At 30.0% G+C, this 24,677-nt stretch overlaps 1 protein-coding gene and 1 long non-coding RNA gene across 5 annotated transcripts in view; one reads left to right on the top strand and one right to left on the bottom strand.

The window, feature by feature from the left end:
* Positions 1-1,319: 1,319 nt before the first annotated feature.
* On the bottom strand, positions 1,320-4,275 carry LOC101488846 (F-box/kelch-repeat protein At3g27150). Its single transcript, XM_004514056.4, has 2 exons — positions 3,701-4,275; positions 1,320-3,085 (listed from the first exon to the last, which is right to left on the bottom strand). Exon 2 carries the CDS (start codon positions 2,983-2,985, stop codon positions 1,768-1,770), a length of 1,218 nt encoding a protein of 405 aa, XP_004514113.1. The 5' UTR covers positions 2,986-3,085; positions 3,701-4,275; the 3' UTR covers positions 1,320-1,767.
* Positions 4,276-4,969: 694 nt separating this feature from the next.
* Positions 4,970-24,677, top strand: part of LOC101488603 (uncharacterized) — a 28,671-nt gene continuing 8,963 nt past the window's right edge. The window contains exons 1-7 of one of the 4 annotated variants that reach the window (XR_001144787.3): positions 4,970-5,464; positions 7,420-7,514; positions 11,398-12,351; positions 12,470-12,723; positions 12,805-13,007; positions 13,265-13,372; positions 13,452-14,715. This is a non-coding gene — a long non-coding RNA (uncharacterized lncRNA). Of the gene's footprint in view, positions 5,465-7,419; positions 7,515-11,397; positions 12,352-12,469; positions 12,724-12,804; positions 13,008-13,264; positions 14,716-24,677 lie in introns of those variants that run through there. The other 3 variants (XR_001144788.3, XR_003470258.2, XR_190384.4) reach the window with 3 other exon arrangements.

Consider the following 24,677-nt stretch of genomic DNA (forward strand, 5'->3'; position numbering starts at 1 on the left):
TTACAATACACAAATGTATTTTAAAAATTTAAACTCTGTATATCAAAAATTTTGTTTACACAAAAATTGTATAAATTTTTTGGAACATATTTATGTAAAATATTTTTATAATACAAATGTATTTCGAAAAACATGAAAAACATTTTTTATAATAAAAATATTTTTTGAAAATTTAAATTTGTGTTCCGAAAAATTCTTTTTAAATTTTTCAAATATATTTGTAATTCAAAAAACTTTTTTTAAAAACAAAAGAATTTCCTAAAAAAAACATAACATTTGACTTTTTTTTTATAAAACTGAATTTTTTAAAATATAGAAATAGAAATATAAATTTAGGGATATAAAATAAAATCTTTTTTCTCTAAACATACATGTGGTTTTTCTTAGCAAGTACGGCCCATCGGGGAGATTACTAAACTTCTTGTTGTGGCATGATATTTGTTTGTTTATTATAATAGTTTTAAACTTTATAAATTAAAAAAAAAACTAAAATCAAATAAGTAATATGATAATATTTTAATTAAAAAAATTCATTCATACTTCTGAAAAAACAAATTTCACGTTTTTATAAAAACCATGTATAGCTAAATAATTCTATATTATATGTTAGATAAGTTAAATAAATATATCATATATATAATATATAAATGAAAAAATTACTCTTATAATAAAAATATACTTAATTTAAAAATTTCAATTAATATCCATACTTTATAACTTTAAAATATGTTGTTCCAAAAATTCTAATTTTAGTATGTTTATGACTTATTAGATTGTATAAAATGACAAAAGTACTTTTGTGAGGAAATTATTAATATTTTTTTAAACTAAATATAATATCAAATTCTATTAATTTTTAATTTATATATATTTTACAAAATTCTAATTTTTTTAATGTTTTATAAAAATAATTAAATAAATTATTTTCTTACTATCATGCTAATTTCTAACTTAATTCTTAATAATAATAAATTTTTAACTAAAGAGATAAAATAAGATAGATTTATGATTAATTTATTATATTCTATTAATTTATCAAATACTGAATTAAAACAAAATATGACAATTTATATATTATCTTATCTTTTAATCTGACCATCAAACTACCTCTTACAATATTTTGAATTTAAGATTAATTTATTATATTCTATTAGTTAATCAAATATTAAATTAAAATAAAATATATAGTCTATATCTTATCGTAGTTTCTTACTGTGACCATCAAACCGACTCTTACAGTATTTTGTTTTCTGGTAGGGAATCTTTGATTATGGATAATGGCGACAAATAAATGAAAACATATTTTTATATAAGGCCAGTTAAAACAAATGTCAAATTTGGTATTATTCCATGACATAAATGACCAAATCAGGGCATCAGAACAACAGTGGAAATAATACCATTTTATAGGCTTATTGAAGCTCACTATCTGATTTTTTCTTCACCAACAACAGAACCAACTTAATTTCCATTTCCACTCCTCTGCCATGTTCAAAGATGCAAAAGAACACAACACATCAACATTCTTGCTAACAAGTTATGTCAGAAAGACACACCCAAATAAAACATTAGTAACAACAAAGATTCATCAAATGAAAAAAGAAGCTAAAGCTTCATCTAAAGACACCTCCACATTAAGTTTTATTTTGAAACCAACTTCATCTTTCAACCTCGGAAACACTGACATACACACAAACATGCCTTCTATCTGAAGTGTCGTTACTACACATTTCATTCTACTCGTTTTGTTCGAACATTCTTTTCACTTCAACTTCCCATCATGACAGCACAGTTCCTAATGAAATGATTAAGCTGAACACTCCCACATTCAATTTGCTTCCAAATCAATTTCTCACACTCAGGATCAGGACAACAAGTATAAATAGCCAAACCACTTTCTTTAATTGAAACAGAAGGTGCACCAATAACAAGTAACTCATCACCAAGTGATTTAAAAGCAACACCCCAACCACCTTGTACATCAGCTCTCACAGGAACAACACCTAACTTTTTCCACTTATTACTTCCTTTAACATACACTTTCAACTCATTAAAAGAAGCATCAAGTGAATAAAGCTCATTATTCACAACAGCAATTAGAGGCGGAGACTGTGAAACCGAAAGAGGAATATCCTTCAACATATCAGGAACCAAATTCCATGTCTTCGTCTTTTCATCGAAAAACTCGCCACAAGTTAGATCCTTTTGATTCTCGTCCTGTCCACCTATAACATAAAATCTCTTGTCCATGAAACAACCTGAACAAAATTTCCTCTTTTGATTCATCTTCGGCAAAGTCTCCCAAGTTTTTCGTTTTGAGTCGTATTTCTCAGCAGTATCCAATACTTTGCTATAAGTGTTTGTCTCTAAACCACCAGCAACGAAAGCAAAATCACCAGAGCTAGCTGAAGCAAAAAGACACCTTGGATTAATCATGAATGGCCCTTTTAACCATTCATTAGTTTCCGAATCGTATCTCCAAATAACAGCTCCATCGATTTCTTTACCCGAAACCAATAAATCAGACCCTGCGGAAAACGATTCTTTATCACCAAACTCAAAGCTATAATCTGATTGAATCCTAGGTAGTTTCCTGCTAGACTTGAAAGGCCAATCCATACCCCACCAATTGCTTTCCCCGCTAGCTAACATAAAAACTGATGGCTCTTTGAGTCCTAACTCTTTTCTTATTTTGTAGATCTCACCACTTTTCATTAAAGTCAAGAATCTCTTGTTTAGAAAGCAAAGTTTCCAGTGTAGTGATCTCGGGAATCGAGCCAAGATCGATGTCTCGAGTTCATCGCTGAGACTAACCGTATAATCTGCATCCTGAGGTAAAGGTTCTTCTACTGAGGAACCATTGCCATCAGAGGGTGATAATGATAACAACTCCAAAATTCTCATCTTTTCCGATGGAGAATTATTGTGACAATTGCAAAAGTCACTACCAAAATTTGAGACTGGTAATGCTTTTTTATTAGTCATAATAAAAGGTCATTCACAAATCACAAACAAATTATTATTTTTTCACTGTCTTTTGTTTCTTTGTTCTCCAAAATCCTATTAACACCTCATAATCAATTGCCTGTAATATCAAAAAATAAAATTCAAACAAAAAATTATTAGTAATACTTTCTTGTTTGATACAACATGGAAGAAATATTGATGGATAAATACATGTTTAACAAATAAATATAGAAATCTACAACGATAAAGAAAACCAAAAATCTTCTTCATAGTTAGTAATTACTATTTCCACTAAAATGAATTATAAACAAAAACAACATTTGAAAAGTCATGTATCTTAACTTTTTATTAGATACATCAATTTTTTAAATATTTTTTTATTTGTATTTTCATTTTAGAGTATATAAGTTATAGTGCAGTTTAGTGCACAAGCCTCCCTTCGGGTGGAGTCTGGGGAGAATAGATGTCCCCAACCTTAATCCCCTAGGAGAGAGACTATTCAAAAAATAGGAATAGCAAAAACTAAATCATATATTCAAAACATAATTATAGAGCTTTGTTTTTCTTTTCTTGCACCATGGAAAAACTATGAAATGATTAAACTCAAATAAATTTTATACATGAGTAATAAGATATGTATGGTACTAATTTATGAATAAAAAGATAGCAATTTTTTTTTTTATAAATTTAATTATAGCAATTGATATATAGTCTATAAGAAAAGATTGTCAACCTGAGAAAAAGATGCTTAACCAGATGAAGGAATTAACTCCAAGCACAGAAACCAAAAGGAATCACATCATGAGAAGTTGATAAGCATTCACAGGGTTATTAATTACGAAACAGAAAAACATCATAGAATTTGATTTAGATTGAAAAACAAAGAAAAAAAGTAAGATTTTAAGACAAGGGTATTTTGTGCATATATATATTCAGAACAAAGAAAAAGGCTGAAAAGGGTAATGGAGAAGAGAAACGCCCATTAGGCAAAGCTTTCACATAATATATATAATAATAACATAATAAAAAAAAAAGAGTGAGAAAGAGAAAAGAAAAAGGCACTTGCAAAGGAAACGTGGAGGTGTAGTAAACAAGGAAGCCGAGTCAAAGATAGCAGTAAATGGAGTAATAAACGTTACAAAATATGTAATCAAAACATAGAAGAAAAAAAGAGACGTTGGTTTTGGACTAATAATTATGGTTTTTCATTCATAGTTGAAAACAAAAACAAAAATTATCATAGACATGTGATGTTGAAGTAGATTTTGAAGAGAGTGAAGTGGAGAAAACACTAAAAGGAAAGAGATCCAACGTTGGAGACAACCACAATTTGCTGTAAACATATGCTTAATTTAGTATATGCTAAGTTTTTTGTACATTAATATTAAAGTATACAAATAAAATTAATAATTTAATTGGAATCCTCATCAACCGCACCATAACCACAGTATTATTTAATTGTCAATTTGATTAAAAAACGGTAAAGGGGATTTGTGAGAGATGGACAACTGTGCTTTCATACAGTGAGTGAGCTGCTCATGATGCTACAGCAGTCCAATATAAAAGAAAACATAATGTAAAATATTAGCATTAGGGAGAAGAAAGTGACAGAGATTGGTTAGGTTCTTCTCTCTCCACTTTATGTTTTAATTTTTTAAGTTCTCCCATCATCTTTGGAAAACTGTTAACTATGAAAAAGAAGCGTAGAAAGCAAAAGAAATTAAAAAAAGATTAATGCACAATTGTTATATATATGGCAAACTTATGGTCACTTGTTAAAAGAAAACAAATATATAAATATTTCACGGTGAAAGTTGTGTTTTCGATTTTTTTAAAATTTAATTTAAATTTGTTAATTTTAATAAAATCAAATTATTATTGATTCTTTGAGGAGTGTTAATAGAGAATCTTTTAAGGATGATCCACCATATATTTATTATGTAACAATAAATTTTATAATTTCTACGGTAATAATTCAAAATCGTTCTCATTATTTACCGATATTTATGCAACATCTGATAATCAAAGATTTCCCAATTATTTCATTACTGCGCTTGTTCTCAACAAAATCCTTTTTTCTTTCTCTCATACTATGTTCCTCTCTTCTCAGTAAATAACGTTAGCGCAAACTCTCACTGCAAACAGTGTTAGCGCAAATCCTCTTTTCTCTCTCGCAAACTTTGTTTCACTCTACTCTCTCGCGCAACTCTTCCTTCTCGTGTAACTGTTTCTTCTCTCTCTCTCTCTCTCTTAACCCTCTCTTCGCGCAAAATAGTAACCCTCTCTTCTCTCTATCGCTTGACCTCATTTCTGAATGAAAAGGGGAAAACAAGTGTTGGTGAAGGAAGCTTGTGAATCAACATTGATTAGGGTTTTTCTCGTGACTTGTGAGACTTCTCCCTTTTTCTCTGCATCGGTTTCTGCATCACTTAACCTCTGCATCAATTATGGTTTTTGTATCTTGCGAGACCTGCAAAACTTCTAACTGTGATTTTTGGTATGTATTTTCATCCTTGCTCTGTTATCGCTCAACCTCTGCATCTATTATGGTTTTTGCTTTTGCATTATTCTAAAATTAACTCTGTAATCATCTTGAAATGATTGAATTGATGTTTTGTGGTTTACTCTAAAAATTCAATTTGATTCTAGGTGACACAAAATTATGACTGAGTTAGGAAGTATGACTGGCTAAAATTATGAAAATTGGTTGGAATCTTGTGCATATTATTTTCTTAATTGGGTTTTCTAAATCTTGTTGATGCACTTTTAATATTTCGAGTTCCTGATTCCAGATTCCAGAATTATGTTCGTTGAGGTGGTAGTATATTTATATTATATACCCTTGTGTTCAATTTGTTGAGGGATAATAACTAATACTAGTAGTATCTGATAACGGCCAAACATCTGTATCTGATAGTATGCTATTTTCCTATTACTATGCTTTGTGATAGTTATGCTTTTTAAAATGTCAAACTTACACCTGAGAGTTGGTTACAAAATAGCTATAATATGCTTTGTGATATTTATGTAATGGTTGGCAGGTTTGGACTGTATAGTCGATTAGTAAGCTAAGCTGCTCAAGCATGACATATGGATGCTATATTTATAAATAACTGATAACTGGTTCCATGATAAGGATGCTATTGTTTTGATTTGAATAATGAATTATGGCTTACACTTTCACACATCTTTTACACGAAGTGCCTCCATTGGATGTACTTGAACTCCTGGTCTACTTTGTTGAACAGTCTTGGCCATTTTTGGACCAACTTAGAGTTAGTAGAGGTACTTTATTATGCATAACTTTTATGGGATTTCATTGCTATGCAGCCCATGCTTTTCCACCTTACATATTTTATCTAAAATTTTGTATGCTGTTTAGCAACATCATCTCTTGCAATGGAAACTCTTTTTCTGTTTCAACATTCTTGTCACCGTAAATTGCCATGTTTGTTCCCCTTCTTTCTTTAACTCTCAAGTCTCAACGGTTATATAAATTTCTATTTGTAGAATAATAAAATGTGAGCAAAGAATTTAGAATACCTGTGCAATACTGCAGTCAACTCTTGGCATACTAGTTAATGAGCTTCATGGAACAAACCATTACAATAGTTTCAAACAAATACAATCGTCTGATAATGAGTTAATATTTAAATTTTTTTGAAAAAATATATTACACACTAATTTTTTATGATATGAGAGAATACAAAACAATCTTGGATTAATGGGAGATTTGTTGAGCATGGTATGCACATACTTTCAATTCAATTGTAGATTTTGCAAAACACTCATTCTATAGTTATTCATCATTCAATTTCTCCTTAAATCTATCAATCAATCAATAACTTTATATAATTTAGTTTTTCATAAAATTAGTTGGGTTGAAGGTATACAATGTGTATAAAATGCTTACAAATTTACTAATCCAAGATCATCTTGAATTCCGTAAAAAAATACCTTAAAGTTAATGTAGAGAACATACCTTTTCCAGTTAAATATTAGGCATCTGATCATAAACTTATTATTGTTTACGTTATCTGAACTTTGTCATGATACCCAAGTTTCATTATCAAACTTTTTTTAATAATCATAGTTTATGTGTAAACATTGCAGTGTCTGTTCTGAAGTTTAAAACTTAAAATTTTCACACATCACAATTCATTGAAGGAAGTTAGTATCATATATTTAGGTGTTGTCAAATATAGTTAGTATCATATATTTAGCCTGGTAGGTTTGGACTGTATAGTTGATTAGTATGCTATTTTCCTGCAATTATACGCTTTGATAAAACATCACTAGTTTGGCAGAATCATGAACTTACATATCAATTCATCACTATTACATATCAATTTTTGCAGCACGTAACTGGTTTGGTATTATCATGAACTTATTAATTATATTACATATCGATTCATCACTATTACATATCAATTTTTGCTTTCCTTTTTTCAGACTGTGTTTTACAGAGACTTTGATAGAAGCTTCCAGAAAAGATTGGAATTAACTATTGACCTCTAAGGTGCTTTTCTTGGAACGGGATTTGAAAGGTATATTATATACCTTCCTTGAACTACAATTTCGCTCTTGATGATATAATATTATATACCCTCATTGAATTACAATTTTCAGATTGTTGTTTGTTTTCTATGTTCACACGTGATGATGTAACATTTTTAACGTACACCATAATAATAGTAATATATTAATAAGTTACTCCATTTATGTCATGTTATAAGAAAAAGTCAAATTAAAAGGGTTATTTTCAAAACAATTATAAAAAATTTATAAATAATAAAAAGAATTTTGGAAGGGGATGATGATAAATTATCTATCATAAAATCTTTAATAAAAAATTGGATAGCAAAAGGGCCTCTTTGGGTGCATCTAGATTTTGATTGAACATGTACTAACATCCCCTTGAAATTATTTGTCATATATGGTAGTCTCCTCATAAACTGGATGGACAAGGAATAGACAAAATCAGTTAGAGAGAGTAAAGAGTATCAAAACGGTGTCGATTTTTCTCTCTAGATTATGCATACACCAAAGGAAAACCTCGTGGAAAAGAGATTTTATGTCCATGTGCTGAATGTTACAAAATCAATTGGTTCACAAGGAAGGTAGTACGAAATCATTTAATAGCATTAGTATTTCAAAAATGATATGATGTTTGGATTCGTCATGGTGAAGAGAGAAAAAAACCCGATGATCTTCATGATGATCATGTGAATGATGAAGAGGATCAAATTGATGATATTGATGGACTATTATTTTAAAAATTTAGAGATGTTACGCAAGAAGAATGTGAATTTAATGAAGGCCTCATAAGATGCAAAAATTGTTATAATCTAGTCGAAGAAGCCAAACCAGAGTTGTGTCCGAGTTGCAAAAACTTCTCTAGATTGTCGTTCACCATTCGCCTATCTTTATTGAAGTGTCTGTATGGTTGTAGCAATGAATCATTCAATGCTTTCTAAGAATTGTTGAAAGAAGCTATGCCTTCATTGAACATCCCTGATACGTTCATTAAAACTAAAGGCATGATAAAGGACCTAGGGCTTGATTATAAAAAGATCGATGCTTGCCCTAATGATTGCATGATCTATTGGAAAGATTACGAGAATGACACATCTTGCCATATTTGCGGTGCTCCACGCTGGAAGGAAATTGCCGAAGGAAACCATCAAGTTGGAAAAAGTCATGAATCTTATAAAGTTTCAGCTAAAATTGTAAGTCATTTTCCCTTGATTCCTAGACTTCAAAGGTTGTTTATGTGTTCAAAGACGGCTAGCTCATTAAGGTGGCATGAAGAAGAGCGTTTGAAAGATGGGAAGTTGAGGCATCCTGCAGATGGAGAAACATGGAAATAATTTGATAAATGCCATCCAAACTTTGCTTTAGACTCACATAATATAAGACTTGTATTGTCCAGCGACGAATTTAATCCCTTTAGAACCATGAATGTGTCTCATAGAACTTGGCATGTGTTATTAATACCATAAACTTTCCACCTTGGTGTTGCATGAAGACTGAGTATTCTATATTGTCTTTCTTAATACCTGGACCACAATCGCCAGGGAATAACATTGATTTGTACCTTCAAATGTTGATTGAAGAGTTAAAGGTGTTATGTGATTTATGAGTAGAAACATATGATGCATCACTCAAAGCAAACATTCCAAATGCGAGCAACTCTCTTGTGGACTATTTGTGACTTTCTTGGGTATGTTATGTTAAGTGGGTGGAGTACAAAAGGGAAACTTGCATGTCCTTGTTGTAATTATAACACTAATTTGACCTATTTGAAGTGTAGTCGAAAGATGTGTTATATGGGTCATTGTGCTTTTTTGCCTATGGATAAAAAATATAGATCAGATGCAAGGGATTTCAATGGGAGCACATAAAATAGGCCGCCTCCAGAATTGTTAAAAAGGAAAGATATCTTGAATTTGTTAGAGGGCTTTAACAATACATTTGATAAGATGCAAAAAAAACGTAACGATGGTCCATGGAAGAGAAAATCAATTTTTTTTTGAGTTGCCATATTAGAAGCACAATATTTTACCCCATAATTTTGAGGTGATGCACATATAGAAAAACATATTTGATAATACAATCAGAACAAGACATGGGCATTAGAAAGAAATTTCACCCTAAAAAGGTAGATCAAGGTAAAAAGGTAGTGCTTGCAAAAGCATGTTTTTCCATGACTGCAAAGGAAAAAGCTACTTTTTGTTCTGTACTAAGAAAAGCAAAAAATACCTGATGGATGTGCTTCAAACATTTCAAAATATGTTCAACTTGCTGAAAGAAAAGTTAGTGGATACAAGAGTCATGATGCAAATTTCATGTTGCATTACTTGTTTCAAGTAGCTGTGAGAAGTGCAATGTCTAACCAAGTTGCTCACCCTTTAATTTACATTTGTTCCTTTTTTTCGTTGTTTATTTCAGAAGGTGATTGAGGTGGTAGATTTGGATATCTTGCAATTTAAGATTGTAGAAACACTTTGCCTATTAGAGACAACTTTCCCCCCGAGTTTCTTTGATATAATGGTTCATTTGCCAATACATTTGGTGAATGAGGTAAGATTGGGAGGGCCTGTTCAATTTGGGTGAATGTACTTTACAGAAAGATCTCTACGAAAGTTGAAGAGTTATGTTTGTAATAAAAGTCTTCTTGAGGATTCTACTGTTGAGGGTTACTTGGTTGAAGAATGCTTGACATTTTGCTTGCCATACTTGCATAGTGGTGTGGAGACAAGGTTTAGTAGAATGACAAGGAATAGTGATACATGTGAACTTGGTCATCCTATTGGGAGAAAGAAATAAAGTGAAGCGATTTCTTTAACGCATTAAAGAATTGCTTTACAATTACTTTAACAATGTACTTTTATTTGAAGTGAGCATGAAAATGAAGATGTAAATGTGAATAAAAGAAAGAGGTGGAGCAAAACAAAAAATCAAGGGTTAGATTTTGTCAAATGGTTTAAGAGGCGTGCCTTGTTAAGCGATGTATCTGACAACCTTAAGAAGCTATCAAGAAGACCAAATAAAATTGCAAGACATTTTCTGACTATATAATTAATGGATACAAGTTTCATACAAAATACCGTGATGCTAGACGTAAAACACAATACTGGTGTGACACTAATGGCAGTAATTGAAAGTTTTGCAAGTACCAAAGATGAAAATCCAATAATACAGTCAATAACTTCCTATGGATCAATTACTAAAATAGTTGAGGTAGACTATTATGGTATGTTGAGGTTTGTGTTATTTAGACATGATTGGTTTGAAGTTGAAGAAGACAAGTATGGCTTGACTTGTGTTTACTTTAACAAGAGATGTTACATGGACGATCTTTTTGTATTGGCTTCTCAAGTCCACCAATGCTTCTACATTCAAGATCCTTCTAATCGAAATAGACATTATGTTATAAAGTCTGTTCCGAGGGATTTTTTTAACATGAATGGATAATCAAATACAAATGGCCAACAACCGTATCAATGTGATCTGTTTGACCATCCTGTAAATCTAGCTGCAAGTGATGAGACTCGTGAAGTTGAATTTGTTAGGAATGATATTCCACCAACGATTATTGTTAATTCTTTACGTGGGTCAGATGAAATAATCTAATGAAGATTCTAGTTTTGATGACACTTTTTTGGACTAGTTTATCACTCATAAATTTCTATTTACTTATAATGGATGTTTTTTAGACTAGTTATAATGATTTGGACTGCTATTTATTTACTTATAATGAATGTCTTTTGACACTTCCTAAGTATGTCTTTATACATTTCCTGTTACATAGTGTTATGTACTTACAATGATTATTTGGGATTGCTTGATAAGATATTAGAACTGCTTGATAAAGATTTTGGACTTTGAATAATAACTCTCAATGTTATTTCTTTTGTTTGATTGCAGGAAAATGAACAAATGGAATGGTTTTTGACTTGATTTTCAATCTAAGTCTAGCAATGACTTAATGCGGGAATATAGAGTCAAGTTGGAAAAAGCTAAATCTATAAAAGAAAGCAATCAAAAGGTAGACCAATCGAAGCAATCATTGGAAGCTAAGAATTCAATTCTAACACAACATAAAAAGCAAGGCTAAAAGGTAGTTGCAGTCCAACCAATTCTTAAACCATCTAAGAAAATTGTTGAGAAGAACAAAGGGGTTGGTCAAAATAATAATATAAAGAGACAACTTTGATCTCCAAAGGCTCATTGTCTTCAAGGTTTAATAGAATCACAAGTTTCTAAGAAAACTAATGAGCAAAACAAAATGCTCTGTTAGAATAACAATCTTCAAAAGCAACTAAAGTCAGCAGTGACTACTAAAGTTTTAATGGAGTCACAAGTGTCTAAGAAAATTGATGAGCATAACAAAATGTTGTGTTAGAATAATAATCTATAGAAGCATCTGAAGTCAACAATGGCTACTCAAGGTTCAATAGAATCAAAAGTCTTTAAGAAAATTGGTAACAAAAATAAAAAATTATGTTAGAATAATAATCTTAAGAAGAGCCTGAACTCTACGATGGATCCTAAAGTTCAAGTTCCAACGGAATCAAAAGTCTCTAAGAAAATTGAAGAGAAAAATAAAGGACTCCATCAAAACAATAATCTTAAGAGGCAAGTCAGCTCTACTATGGGAAATCAAGTTCATGGATCAACGATACATCAACTAGTCTATACGAAGAAAAAAAACTATTTCAAAGTGTCCAGCTACGTCACTTACCAAATATCTCAATAAGAATAAGGAACAACATGGACTAGATGATTCAGGAGATGAAGATACAGAAGAAAATGAAATGGAGGAGGGTATCAACTATGAAAGCGGGGAAAGTGAAGGAACCAATGTAAATAAAGCTGAAGGTATAATATCATTATGGTTTTCATTGGTGGTATATTTGTCTTTGTTGAGTATCAATTGGATATAACTATTTGCAATTTATCTTTTACTTTTTTAATTACTATTGTGTTTTATGGTCAGGATTATTAAAAAAACGAGGAAAGACTATATGTCGAAAAATTCATTCACGAGAATTCAAAGATACGCACGATATCATCTTGAATGAAGAAGGACAACCGATTGGGCCGGATGAAAAGACGGTTTCTGAACTTAGTAGTTTTTTGGGGACAATCGCAGCAAGTTCAAATTTATGTTCTTTCACTTTCAATAATTGGAAGGCTTTGATTAGGACTTGGAAGGATCTAAATATAGATCCTATGTGGGATTATCTAAATGTACTTAATTTTTTATTTGAATGTATGTGTTAGCATACTTTAACAAATATAGATCCTAATATGTTTCATTTATTTTTGCAGCAAAAATACATCATTACTGAGAAAGGAAGGAAAATTGTATTTGCTATTTTAAATGATGCTTGGAGAAGATACAAATGCTTTCTTAAAAATGAGCATTTTAGTAAGTACAAAATCACGCGCAGCGGTTAAAAAATCGTCCTCATAAGATACTAGAAGAAGACTTTAAGAAGTTATTGAAATATTGAAAAGAAGACAACAACCAAGTAAGATATAATTACTTGTTATATATACTTGTTGCCACACATTTTTAATTTTATAAAAAAAATTGTGTATAAATATAAGAAATTAGTCATCCAAATGCCCAAAATATAGTTCAACTGAAATACAAACACCGAATGAGGAATAAAAAGGCTTTGCAATTATAAGGGAAAAAATGGTATTCTTTTTTTAATCATTGTAAGTGAATATTTAATTGTTTTACTTAAATAAAATTCTTATGCTCTTGTTTTTCTTGGTTTAGTGTCAATGTAATGAAGATAAAAAGCCTCCCATTCAAGCTCAAATGTTCATTGCTACTCGACAGAGTAAGAAAAGAGAGAAGTTGGATCAAGAAACCAATCTTGCAATTGTAAGTTTACTATAACGTATTATTCATTAACTATTATTTATGTATAGAATTATTCATTTAGCATTATTATTTATGCTAGATAAAGCTTCAAAACTTGATTGAAAAAATAGACAGTCATCTTTAGAAGTCTTTCAGAGTATCTGTGGCAAAGAAAAAGCTGAGAGATTTCTTTGCCACGAAAGAACTTCAACAACGAATCTCTTGGAAAGAAATAAAGAAATTGAAAAACTTAAAAGAGACATGGTGAGGAGGTAAAATAGTTTAATGATAAGTTAGAAGAGATAGAGAAAAAATAACATAAGGAAATGGAAGCAATGGAAGGAAAATTTTAGCTTATTCTTAAATACAATGTTGAACCCAAACACTGCAGGATTGAACCCAAAGAGTACTCTGCGTTCTTCTACATCAACACATGCTCTTAATAATAATGAAGTACGACTGAACTATATTACTCTTAAAAATAGTATTACTAGAACTATATTAGTGTTAGAAATTGTAGTGTTAGAACTACAATGATATTATACATTCAACTTTATTTGCTATTAGAAATATGTACCGTTAGAAATAGTACTATTAGAATTATATTACTTTATAAATCGGTACTGTTATATTTATATATTTTTCATTCTTCTTATATATGTTGATGTTGATTGCTAAATAGTTGTCTGTTAGAAATAATTGTTACTTTATCAATGAATAAAGATAATAATACTGATTCTGCTTGTAGTGTGTTGAAATTGCTCTCTTTGTTTTGAAGTCTACTTTGTATTTAAATTGATTCATCTGAAAATGATTATGTATTGCTATCACATAACAAAATTTGGTTTATCTTTTATTTATTTGTTTTGAAACCTCTAAACAATTAATGCCTAAGCCACATGAGTTTATCTTTTATATAGAATACATACATGCGTCCTGGTTTGATTTTACAATCACATTTATAGACATTTATTCTTGATTTTACTTATTAAATATATTATTTTTATTTTGTAGATGAAATGATAGATGTCGATACTTAAGTTTTTTTTTTGTTTTTTTATTTTTTTTTATTTTTATAGATAAAAATTTTTATTTATGTTATTTTAATTGCCTCATTTTCTCTAGAATATATATATAAGAGAAATTATATCAGTACCTACGTCGTATGAATGGTCAACAGTTACAATGCTTCACCTATTTTGTTTGTTTGCTTGACAGATTGCTAACATAGACATGACATATGTATTGTATTTGACCACTATAGAACAATGAACTTTAACTATATATGGTATTATAATAATTTTGTACAATTGCAATTGTTATATTTGAAATTTATTATAGTATATTACAACAATTTTTTATTATCGTAACTGTTATATTTTTAAATTTGTATTACAATAATAATGTTGTACTAAAATTATTTTTCTGAAATACAAAAATTTACAATACTAGGTTTTTTTAAATAATTTATTTATTGAAATGGTTATAAAGTGTTGTTGTACCTTAATTAAAAAAATGCCAACAAAACGATTTTAACTTGACAACAACATAAAATTATTGTCGTTGTAAATTTGGAAAACTGTTCTGTAAGAGGTAATTACAACTACGGTTTTCATATAGTTGTTTCAAAAGAAAACATTTGTATAAGAAAAGGCAATGTCTTGGTTCTCCACCGAAAAAAACTTTTCTTGTAGATTACATCAACGATTTGATTTGTTTTTATGCGTTGCAGTAGGGCAAAAATATTGTAGTGATTAGTATACGAAAAATTATTTAGAACTCCAACTATGATTAACGTTGTTAGTCTCTTAAAGTAAAAGTATTTGGTTGTTAGTCTCTAAAAGTAAAAGTACGTGGTGTCAATTCGACAAAGATAGTTAAGTATGTATGTCTAGAAACTCAAGTCATTTTTTTTTTTTTTTTTTTTTTTGTCAAATCCACACGTCGATTAGGTTTCTCTTTGTGACTGTCTTAGTCGTAAAGAGGAGACTATGAACTTCTATTTCAAATAGTTATTCTTAATTGTTGCTAAAATTTTAAATAATTTTTAAATATTGGTGGATTAGTCATGTTAATTAAAATAATGTTTTTTTTTCTTCTATTAATTAAAAACTTATGAGAATAAAGGATACATAATAAAAATCCGGACACATAGCCTAATAAAAAAAAATGAAATAAAAAAAATGACAAAAACGTTAAAGAGTGTCATGAGTTTCATTCATAGAGTGGGTACCATAGACATCTATATCTGTTGATTTTTTATTTTTTTCTTTTTGGATTTCAAGACAAATTTAATTAGAGAAATCCTTATTATGATAATGATTAAGCATATCACCATCATCATTCCAAAGAGTGTCCAATAGACACATATATGAGAAACATTTGAATCATAAATTTTTCCACAAAAATAATATCGTTTGAATCTTTATGAAAGAACCCCAAAGAGAGGGATAGACCTTAAACCCTAACACTCTGATGTTGTGGTCAACATTGGCTTCCTCTTTCTCACTAGAATGTTGTATCTCAACAAACTTTTTCTTTTTGAAACTCACAAGCTTATTGCAAATTGTTTGTGCCTTGATTATCACTACAAGATCCAATCTTAGAGAAATCAAACAAAACAAACACTAGTGGTCTAGTGGTAGATAACTATATATTAATGTAAGTAGTGTACAATTACAAAGAAATGATGAATTAGCTTGTGATGGTGAATCCATCATTACCTGAATTAATGGGATGAAAATAAGCGTATTTGAGCTATATAAAAATGGAAGAAGAATGTTGCATATTTTGGGAAAATATCACCAACAATAGAAATACAACTAAACACCAATCTAGACTGATTTATTCTATTTTCAAAATAAATATTTTTTTGAAATAGAACAAGTAAGAAGTACATCCAAATTGTGAAGAGAAACTTATCTTCAAGTTAAATGAAAAAAATTTAAAGAGTGGTATTAATTATTTAATAATGAAAATTAAGAGGTCAACGCAAACAGACAATTTAATATAGTTTATGAACTTTTCTATCAACTAGACATTAACAACTTACAATGAGATATCTCTATTATTGACAACACTTTATTCGATGAAAAGCAAATGAAAAATCGTTGATGTAAAGAAATTGAAAAATCAATGATTTTTTTAATGTTTTTTTAGTTGTTGTAAAAATAAATGTCACAATCTATGGGAGGTTAGTCAAATATTGTTGAGGATAAATAGTTCAAGATAACTCAAGTTTTAATCCTAACTAGAAAAATTATTGGCCAGACATTACATAATTTATGGTCGAACTCTGGTATATCAAGGTTTGTTTCCCTCATGCATCAAAGAGTTTAAAAAAAGAAACTTTATCTTAATTTCTTCTCTTAAATTTTTGTGATAACATCTTCCACTTATGTGTAGTTAAAAATGAGTTTTTTGAAATAATCAAATAGTAAGTTTAAGATAAAATTCCTCCTTGAAGTAGAATTCTGGTGAACTAGTTGCGACAAAAATATTTCAAGGCGATAATAAATAAGTTAAAAAAGTAGCACACTTATTCACACACATCTTCCGAGACACCATATAGATTGTATACACATTATGAATTTTAATTAATTCAATGTAAGTCGTAAACATCATTTCCTGAAAAAGTAAAACATTTATAGAGATACTTGCAGGAAAAAAATATTGCAAAACACCTAAATATCAACAAACGTAATTGTATAGTATTCGTTTGTAATTTATATAAGTAACACTAGAGAAATCAAACAAAATAAACACTAGTGGTATAATGTTAGATAACTGTATATTATCGTAGAGACCCGAGTTCGATTGCTAACCAGTGCATAGTTACAAAGCAATGATGAATTCTCTTGTGATGGTGAGTCCATCACTATCTAAACTAGGGGATGGAGATAAGTGTATTTGAGTGACATAAAATTGAAGGAAGAATGTTGCTTATTTTGGGGAAATTACACCAACAATAGGAATACATATTTGTAGTTGTTGTAAATATATACTGTACAATCGATGGGAGGTCAGTCAAATATTGTTGAGGACGAATTGTTCAAAATAATTCAAGTTTTAATCCTAACTAGAAAAACCATTGACTAGACATTACATAATTTTATGTTAGAACTCTGATATATCAAGGTTTGTTTCCCTCGTGCATCAAAGAGTTTAAAAAAAAAAGAAACTTTATCTTAATTTCTTCTCTTAAATTCTTGTGTTAACATCTTCCACTTATGGGTTGTCAAAAATGAGTTTTTTGAAATAATCAAATAATAAGTTTAAGACAAAATTACTCCTTAAAGTAAAATTCTTGTGAACTAGTTGCAACAAAAGTAGTTCACGACGATAGAAAATAACTTAAAAAAGTATCACACTTATTCACACACATCCTCCGAGACGCCATATAGATTGTATACGCATTATGTATTTTAAGTAATTCAATGTAGGTCATAAACATTATTTCCTAAAAAGTAAAAATTTGTAGAGATACTTGTAGGAAATAAATGTTGCAAAATACCAAAATATCAACAAACGTAATCGTTCAATATTCGTTGGCATTTTAAATAAATAAAACTAGAAAAATCAAATAAAACAAACACTAGTGGTCTAGTGGTAGATAACTACATATTAATGTAGACGCCTGAGTTCGATTCCTTACCAATGTACAATTACGAAGCAATGATGAATTCATTTTCAATTTTACAAACCACTTAAAAAATTAATATTAGTTAAATATATATAATTGGAGGAAGAATGTTCTATATTTTGAGGAAATAACACGAAAATTATCTTCTGGTTAAATGAAATTTTTTAGAGAGGGGTATTAATTATTTAATAAACGAAATTAATAGGTCAATACAAATAGGAAATTTAATATCGATTATGAATTTTCTATCGACTAGAAAGTAACCACTTACAATGGAATATGTCTATTACTGACAATACCTTTTTTCGATGAAAAGCAAATGAAAAAGCATATGTGTGACACACTAAACCCCAAAATAACATTTATAATAATACATACTAAATTATTTGAAGAAAACTTGCAGCGAATAAAGAAAATCTGTTAAAGAGAATAAAAACTTTAATATCTAATTTAGGATATCACGTTCCTCTAAATACACATGTAACAATTCAACTTTGTTCCTCAATTAAAATAGTACAATATCAATGAACTTGATTTAATTAGAATTTCTTGATTTAATTCCCAAGACTTACTCGTATTAAGTTTTCATATAAAAAGTCATTGTAATAACATAAGTAAAATACACATTACAACTCTTAATTCCTTGTATCACCTATCAGAGCGGAGTTTCTCCCAAACTTGAACTTCGAGACTCATTAACCGGTAATAACTGCGATTTCGCAAACGCAGGGTCAAGCCAGTCAAATACAAACAACGAAGGAGGTGAGTTTTGAAATCATATTGATAGTATAATGTAAATAAGAGGAACACACAATTAATCATCAATAAACCGTATCATTACACAAACATTCTTCAAGGAAAAACATCACATTATATAGTCAAAATCAAAGAAAATCCATACACTTCACTGTAACATCAAATCATCGCATAAATTATTATCACACATAATACATATTAATTACAATAAAACAATCACAAGAAAATGCAATGCTATGCATGAGCTTAGAATCTACTTCACAATGTGGTACCATTCTAACTCTGAAGTACTTGGTTAGGAGGCTTGATACTATGCCACCATCCCGGTGGACAGACAATTCAAATTGGCTTTGTCCTCATAGATCTCCTCAACTCAACCCGAGACACATATACGTGACAATCGAGGTAAACGTGTGTTGCGTGGTAGCTCCCGACATTTGGAGTGCTACCTCCAAGTCACCTAGGAATTCCTCACCCGAATACCTCCAAGGTCTAACAATCTTGTCTTAAGGCTCGACAGTAGACCGCCACGATCAGACTTATTTAGTTGTACTTCCCCGGAATCACTAGGCTTGTCAGGCCCTACCTATATGATGACAAAATAATCTCCACTTCACAAATTCACAATATTTATTTTCTCCCCTCGTTGGTATATGATACTCCATTAAAACCGTCATCTCAAACACAATTGAAATCACCATTATTTCATCAACTATGGGGTTAAATCAATATTCTTATCACGGTTTAGAACATCGCTATCATCATCATCACATAAACTCATCACAAATTTGTAGCATCACTATCATCAATCAAACATTATCACAAATTTATAACGTCACAATTATTAATCGTACATCATCATCATTACATAAAATTATCGCAACACATCCATCTTTTGTTATCACATCACATAAACTCATCTAATCACACATATATAAATTTAATTCGACACCCAATATCACAATAATATCAATATCACACATTCAAATAAATTAAATCAATCAACACCCTACAAATATTTCTATTCTATATTTTAATTTCACAATTTCCATATTTTCACATTAATTAAGTTATCCCTAAAAGGGCTACTTCCATACATAGCGAGCTCCAGATGAATCGTTGGGAAATACGGTTTTCCCGTTCATCTCACAATATATTACACTCATGAATTCAAACGCTCTCTCCCCACTTACCTTATTTCGACGCTTTCACACACGAATATGATTCCACAAGCAAACAACCTTTGTTCATTGACTCTTTGTCCATCAATCGATCAAACTCGACAGTTTATGGGTAAACGTTAAAAATAAAATATGAGAAGATACTCTAAAAACTAAATTCGAAATTCGGTCAAGGAAAAATACCATAAATCAGAAAACCAATCAGTGGATAATATAACCACTTTTCACAGGTCGTTTTGGCGTTGGTTTCACTCAAATCGGACTTACGGTGAAGGAGAACAGTGCAAAATAACGAATTCTACAAACGGAGAAGTCGGGTATTTTAGAGAGAATGAAATAACATACTCAAATTTGGACTAGTTAAATGAACTAGTTAAATGAATGAAATAACATACTCAAATTTGGGCGAAAATGGAGAAAGTTTTCTGGACAGTTATCGATCACCGGTGCCAAACGATAGGTTGTTGTTGTGTTTCTACTTTGGTTTCAAAGCTGCCCTTCCAATTCCCCTTTTTTGTTGTTATTTTATTTTATTAACAATTAGGGTTCACACATGGTTAAAACTCATTAGTCCATTTATTTATTTTTAAATAAAACCAATAATTAATAAAACTAATGTTTTAACATTTTTTTAACATAATTTAATTACTAAATATTGCTAATATTTTATAAAATAAAGTAATAAATCCTTTAAAATATATTAATAATCAAAACTTTCATACTCAAAACAATCACTCTAATGATACTTTTTTTCAATACTCACATGAAAATACTATCATAATTAGAGAATATTTAAAATTATAAAATAAATAAGTCTAAAATCAACACTTTATATTAAATACTAAATCATACTTAATATATATATATAATCACAATATCATAATAAGTATATAAAAATAAAGAAAATCAAACACAATATTACCACTATCTCAAGATAATTATTTATAAAGTAAATAATTAAAATAAAATATATTTAGAATTAAATAAATATAATTAAGTACACATTTAATATTAGTCAAACGCATCAAAAAGTGATATATTAATTGGGTGTGCGTATATACATGTAAAATCGTATAAAATCTTTTTCTTTAAAATATATATTACACTAAATACTATTATTTTTAAAAAAATATATCAAATAGTAAATTATAATATTTATTATTTATATCGCTCATGTAATCTAGTATATATAAAACTAGCACATCATAAAAATCACCTATATAACGGAAATTAATCACAAAGTTTATTAACATATATTTTATAATAATTTTAATATCAAATTAATTATTTAAAATTCTATTTAATCAATAAAATAGTTTATCATAAAATTTAGGATGTTACAATAGGAGTTAAGAAAATAAAAAATCAATGATTTTTTTTGTACAAGTAATTTTTTTAATGCTTTTCTAGTTGTTGTAAATATAGACGTCACAATCTAAAGGTGGTCAATACATTACATACTTTTAGGTCAAACTCTGATATATCAAGGTTCGTTTCCCTTGTGCTTCTAAGAGTTTTAAAAAAAGATACTTTATCTTAATTTCTTCACTTTAATTGTCGTGATAACATCTTCCACTTATGAATTGTCAAAACTGAGTTTTTAGAAATAATCAAATAGGAAGTTTAAGACAAAATTCCTAATTAAAGTAGAATTCTTGTGAACTAGCTGCAAAAACAATAGTTCAAGGTGACAGTGATAGCGTTTCAACAAGTGTACTGAATCAATGCAAGCAATAATTAAAATGGTAGTAACGAGTGTCGAACTTAAGGATTGCGTTTTACTATTGAATTATATTTAATTATGAAAATTGAACAAAAAATTTCCGATTTGATTGAAATAATATTTAAAAGTAACAATGGTAATAAAATTGATCCTTTATAATGAGAAAAATGTCAGGGATGAGTTTCACTTCCAATCCAACCTTGGTGTCTAATTTGATCCTAGTTATTGAATTTCTTTATGAAATTATTACCGAATTCTCTTTATTATTCTTGTCCAAATGTCTTAGTGACAAAACTTTTAATTCCAAAGTAACCACGAATTCCTTAGTTGATTTAAGATTAGATTTATGCTTACCATACAAGAACTCTCTTATTAAACTATTGTCTTTGCAACTAATTTAATTGGTTTAATAATCTGCATCTATCCCTATACTACAAATTCATGAATTTATAATCTCAAGTATTCGTAAAGTCTACTTCCGTTTCAAAATACGAATCGTAGAACATTTTAATGTTGATCAAGAAATAAAAAGCATTAAGCACAAAGATGAGAAAAATAATTCAATAAACTCATTCATATAACTAGAAATCAAATTAGAAAAATAAAGGTTTCATCTTGTTACACTCATTCCTAATAAAGAGGGTTTAATTACTTATGACAGAGATAGAAAAGATAAAGATTAAAGAAGAATTCATGAATGCTTCTTGATAAAACTCCTCTAATGGTGTTATGAACAACCGTTTCTGAGTTTCTCTACAAGGGCATGTGACACCCTGAACCCAAATTGAAATAAAAAGTAAAATGCACTAGTTTTAAAGAGATTCGCAGCGGTTCCAAAATAGAGTATATATATATATATATATATTTTTTTTTTTGAAATACTTTAAGGTTCAAGACATCACATTCACACTTACACAAAATGCTTGCATAAAAATTTTCAATAAAAATTTTTTTTAATATCAAATATAGTTGATGTTCATTAAATAAATACTTTTGATATAAAAGCAAGTTCTAAACTTAGAGACAATTAATTTCTACCTCTGAATAACCGATACAAATAACACAATTGATCAATCAAATTTACAAAAATCTAAATTGTTCATAACTCAACAAAATACGAAAAATTACTCCCACCCAATATCACCTATTCAGAGCGTGGATCCCCAATCGATAACCTGAAATAACTGCGCTCTCGCAAGCGCCAAACACAAGCAACGAGGGGTGAGCTTCGAAAACATGTAATAGTATAAAATAACTGAGAAGAACACGTAAAAAAAATATTAAACACCGTATCATATCAAATCACAACCAACAAGAATAATCAAGGTAAAACATTGATACAATCCACAACATCAAGTAAGTAAATACACAAATCAAGTAATGTTATGCATGCTCTTATACTCTAGACTCCTCCTCTTTCTTTGGTACCATTCTAACTCTGAAGTACTTGGTTAGGAGGCTCGATACTATGCCACCACGCAAGTGGACGGACAATTCAAATTGGCCCTGTCCTCATAGATCCCTCAACTCAACCCGAGACACATATACGTGACAGTCGAGGTAAACGTGTGTTGCGTGGTAGCTCCCGACATTTGGAGTGCTACCTCCAAGTCACCTAGGAATTCCCCACCCGAATACCTCCAAGGTCTAACAATCTTGCCTTAAGGCTCAACAGTAGACCGCCACGATCAGGCTCATTCAGTTGTACTTCCCCATAATCACTAGGCTTGTCAGGCCCTACCTATATGATGACCAAATAATCTCTACTTCAAAAATTATCAACAACTACTTTCTCCCCTCGTTGTCCTAGGTTACTTACTGCATTAAGAGAACCATCATTGGCACAGGTCGAATTTGTCACTATTCAATTAAACACAATACGCATTTCATGATATTCATCAAGGTGGTAATATGACAAGTCAAGGAGTACACATCGTCATTGCAGATTTCCATAGTCATACATTATATTCAGATTTTATCATCATAATACGTCTTCTCAAACAATAAAGGGTTTTCACTCACATATAATAAATATAATACTAGATCGTTCACACACATCACATCAATTGCAAGGCAAGTAATTACAATTCATCACATTTTATATCATATATCAATATCAAGGATAAATATAAACAAGGCACAAAATGCGTCAAATACACAATTCTGCAACAATTCAACTATCACACGATCTTCAAAAATTAAATCAAACAACATCCTATAAAAGTTTCTAATTCACATTTTAACCTCACAAAATTCAAGTTTGCTCATTAGTCAATTATTACTCAAAGGGCTTCTGCCATACGTAGCGGGCCCCGAATGAATTGTGGGAAATACGGTATTCCCGTTCATCTCACTTAATTTATACTCATGCATTAGAACTCACTCTCACCCTATACCTCAATTTGATGCTTTCATAAGATATAAGGACCATAATGATTTTCAGCAACCATGAGATGTCGACAACACGCAACAAACGAGTCCAAAAGCATCGACGAATTTGCAGAGTCAATGAAACATGGCTGATAATTTACGCGGACTATAAAAATCAATGTCACATAATTAATAAAAATATTAAGAGAATAAACATATTCGAAACGAAGTGAAACAAGTTATCAGAAAAGGCCTCACCGAAGTGTTGGAGCACCGACAGGGTTCGACGTCAACTTCCCCGAAACAGACGAATGATTAGTGCTTCTTGAAGGTTTCGACGAGAGGAATCTAAAAACGATATCATTTTTTCAAGACGATGAACGTGTTGTCCCGAATTCAAGAAAACAGCAACGACAATGGTGGAAACCCATTTTATAAAATGTAACGGTTGGCGATTTCGAGCATAGGTAACGAAAGAGGGTGTTTCGTGGAGTTCAAATATGGTCTTGGTTTTCGTTGGTGATAGTCGTGGTGGCCGATATCTTGATCAAAAGGTGGTGATGTGATTTTTGTGAAAGAGGAATAGGGCGTTTAAGTTTGCGATTCAAGTTGAAAATGAAAGAAGAGATCACAACTATCACAAATGTGGTCTCG

Source organism: Cicer arietinum, chromosome 3 (genome assembly GCF_000331145.2).
Source record: "Cicer arietinum cultivar CDC Frontier isolate Library 1 chromosome 3, Cicar.CDCFrontier_v2.0, whole genome shotgun sequence".
Taxonomy (NCBI): Eukaryota; Viridiplantae; Streptophyta; class Magnoliopsida; order Fabales; family Fabaceae; genus Cicer; species Cicer arietinum.

What these genes read in the sequence shown, in the direction of transcription:
- LOC101488846 (XM_004514056.4), bottom strand. Translation starts at nt 2,985, where the DNA reads ATGACTAATAAAAAAGCATTACCAGTCTCAAATTTTGGTAGTGACTTT.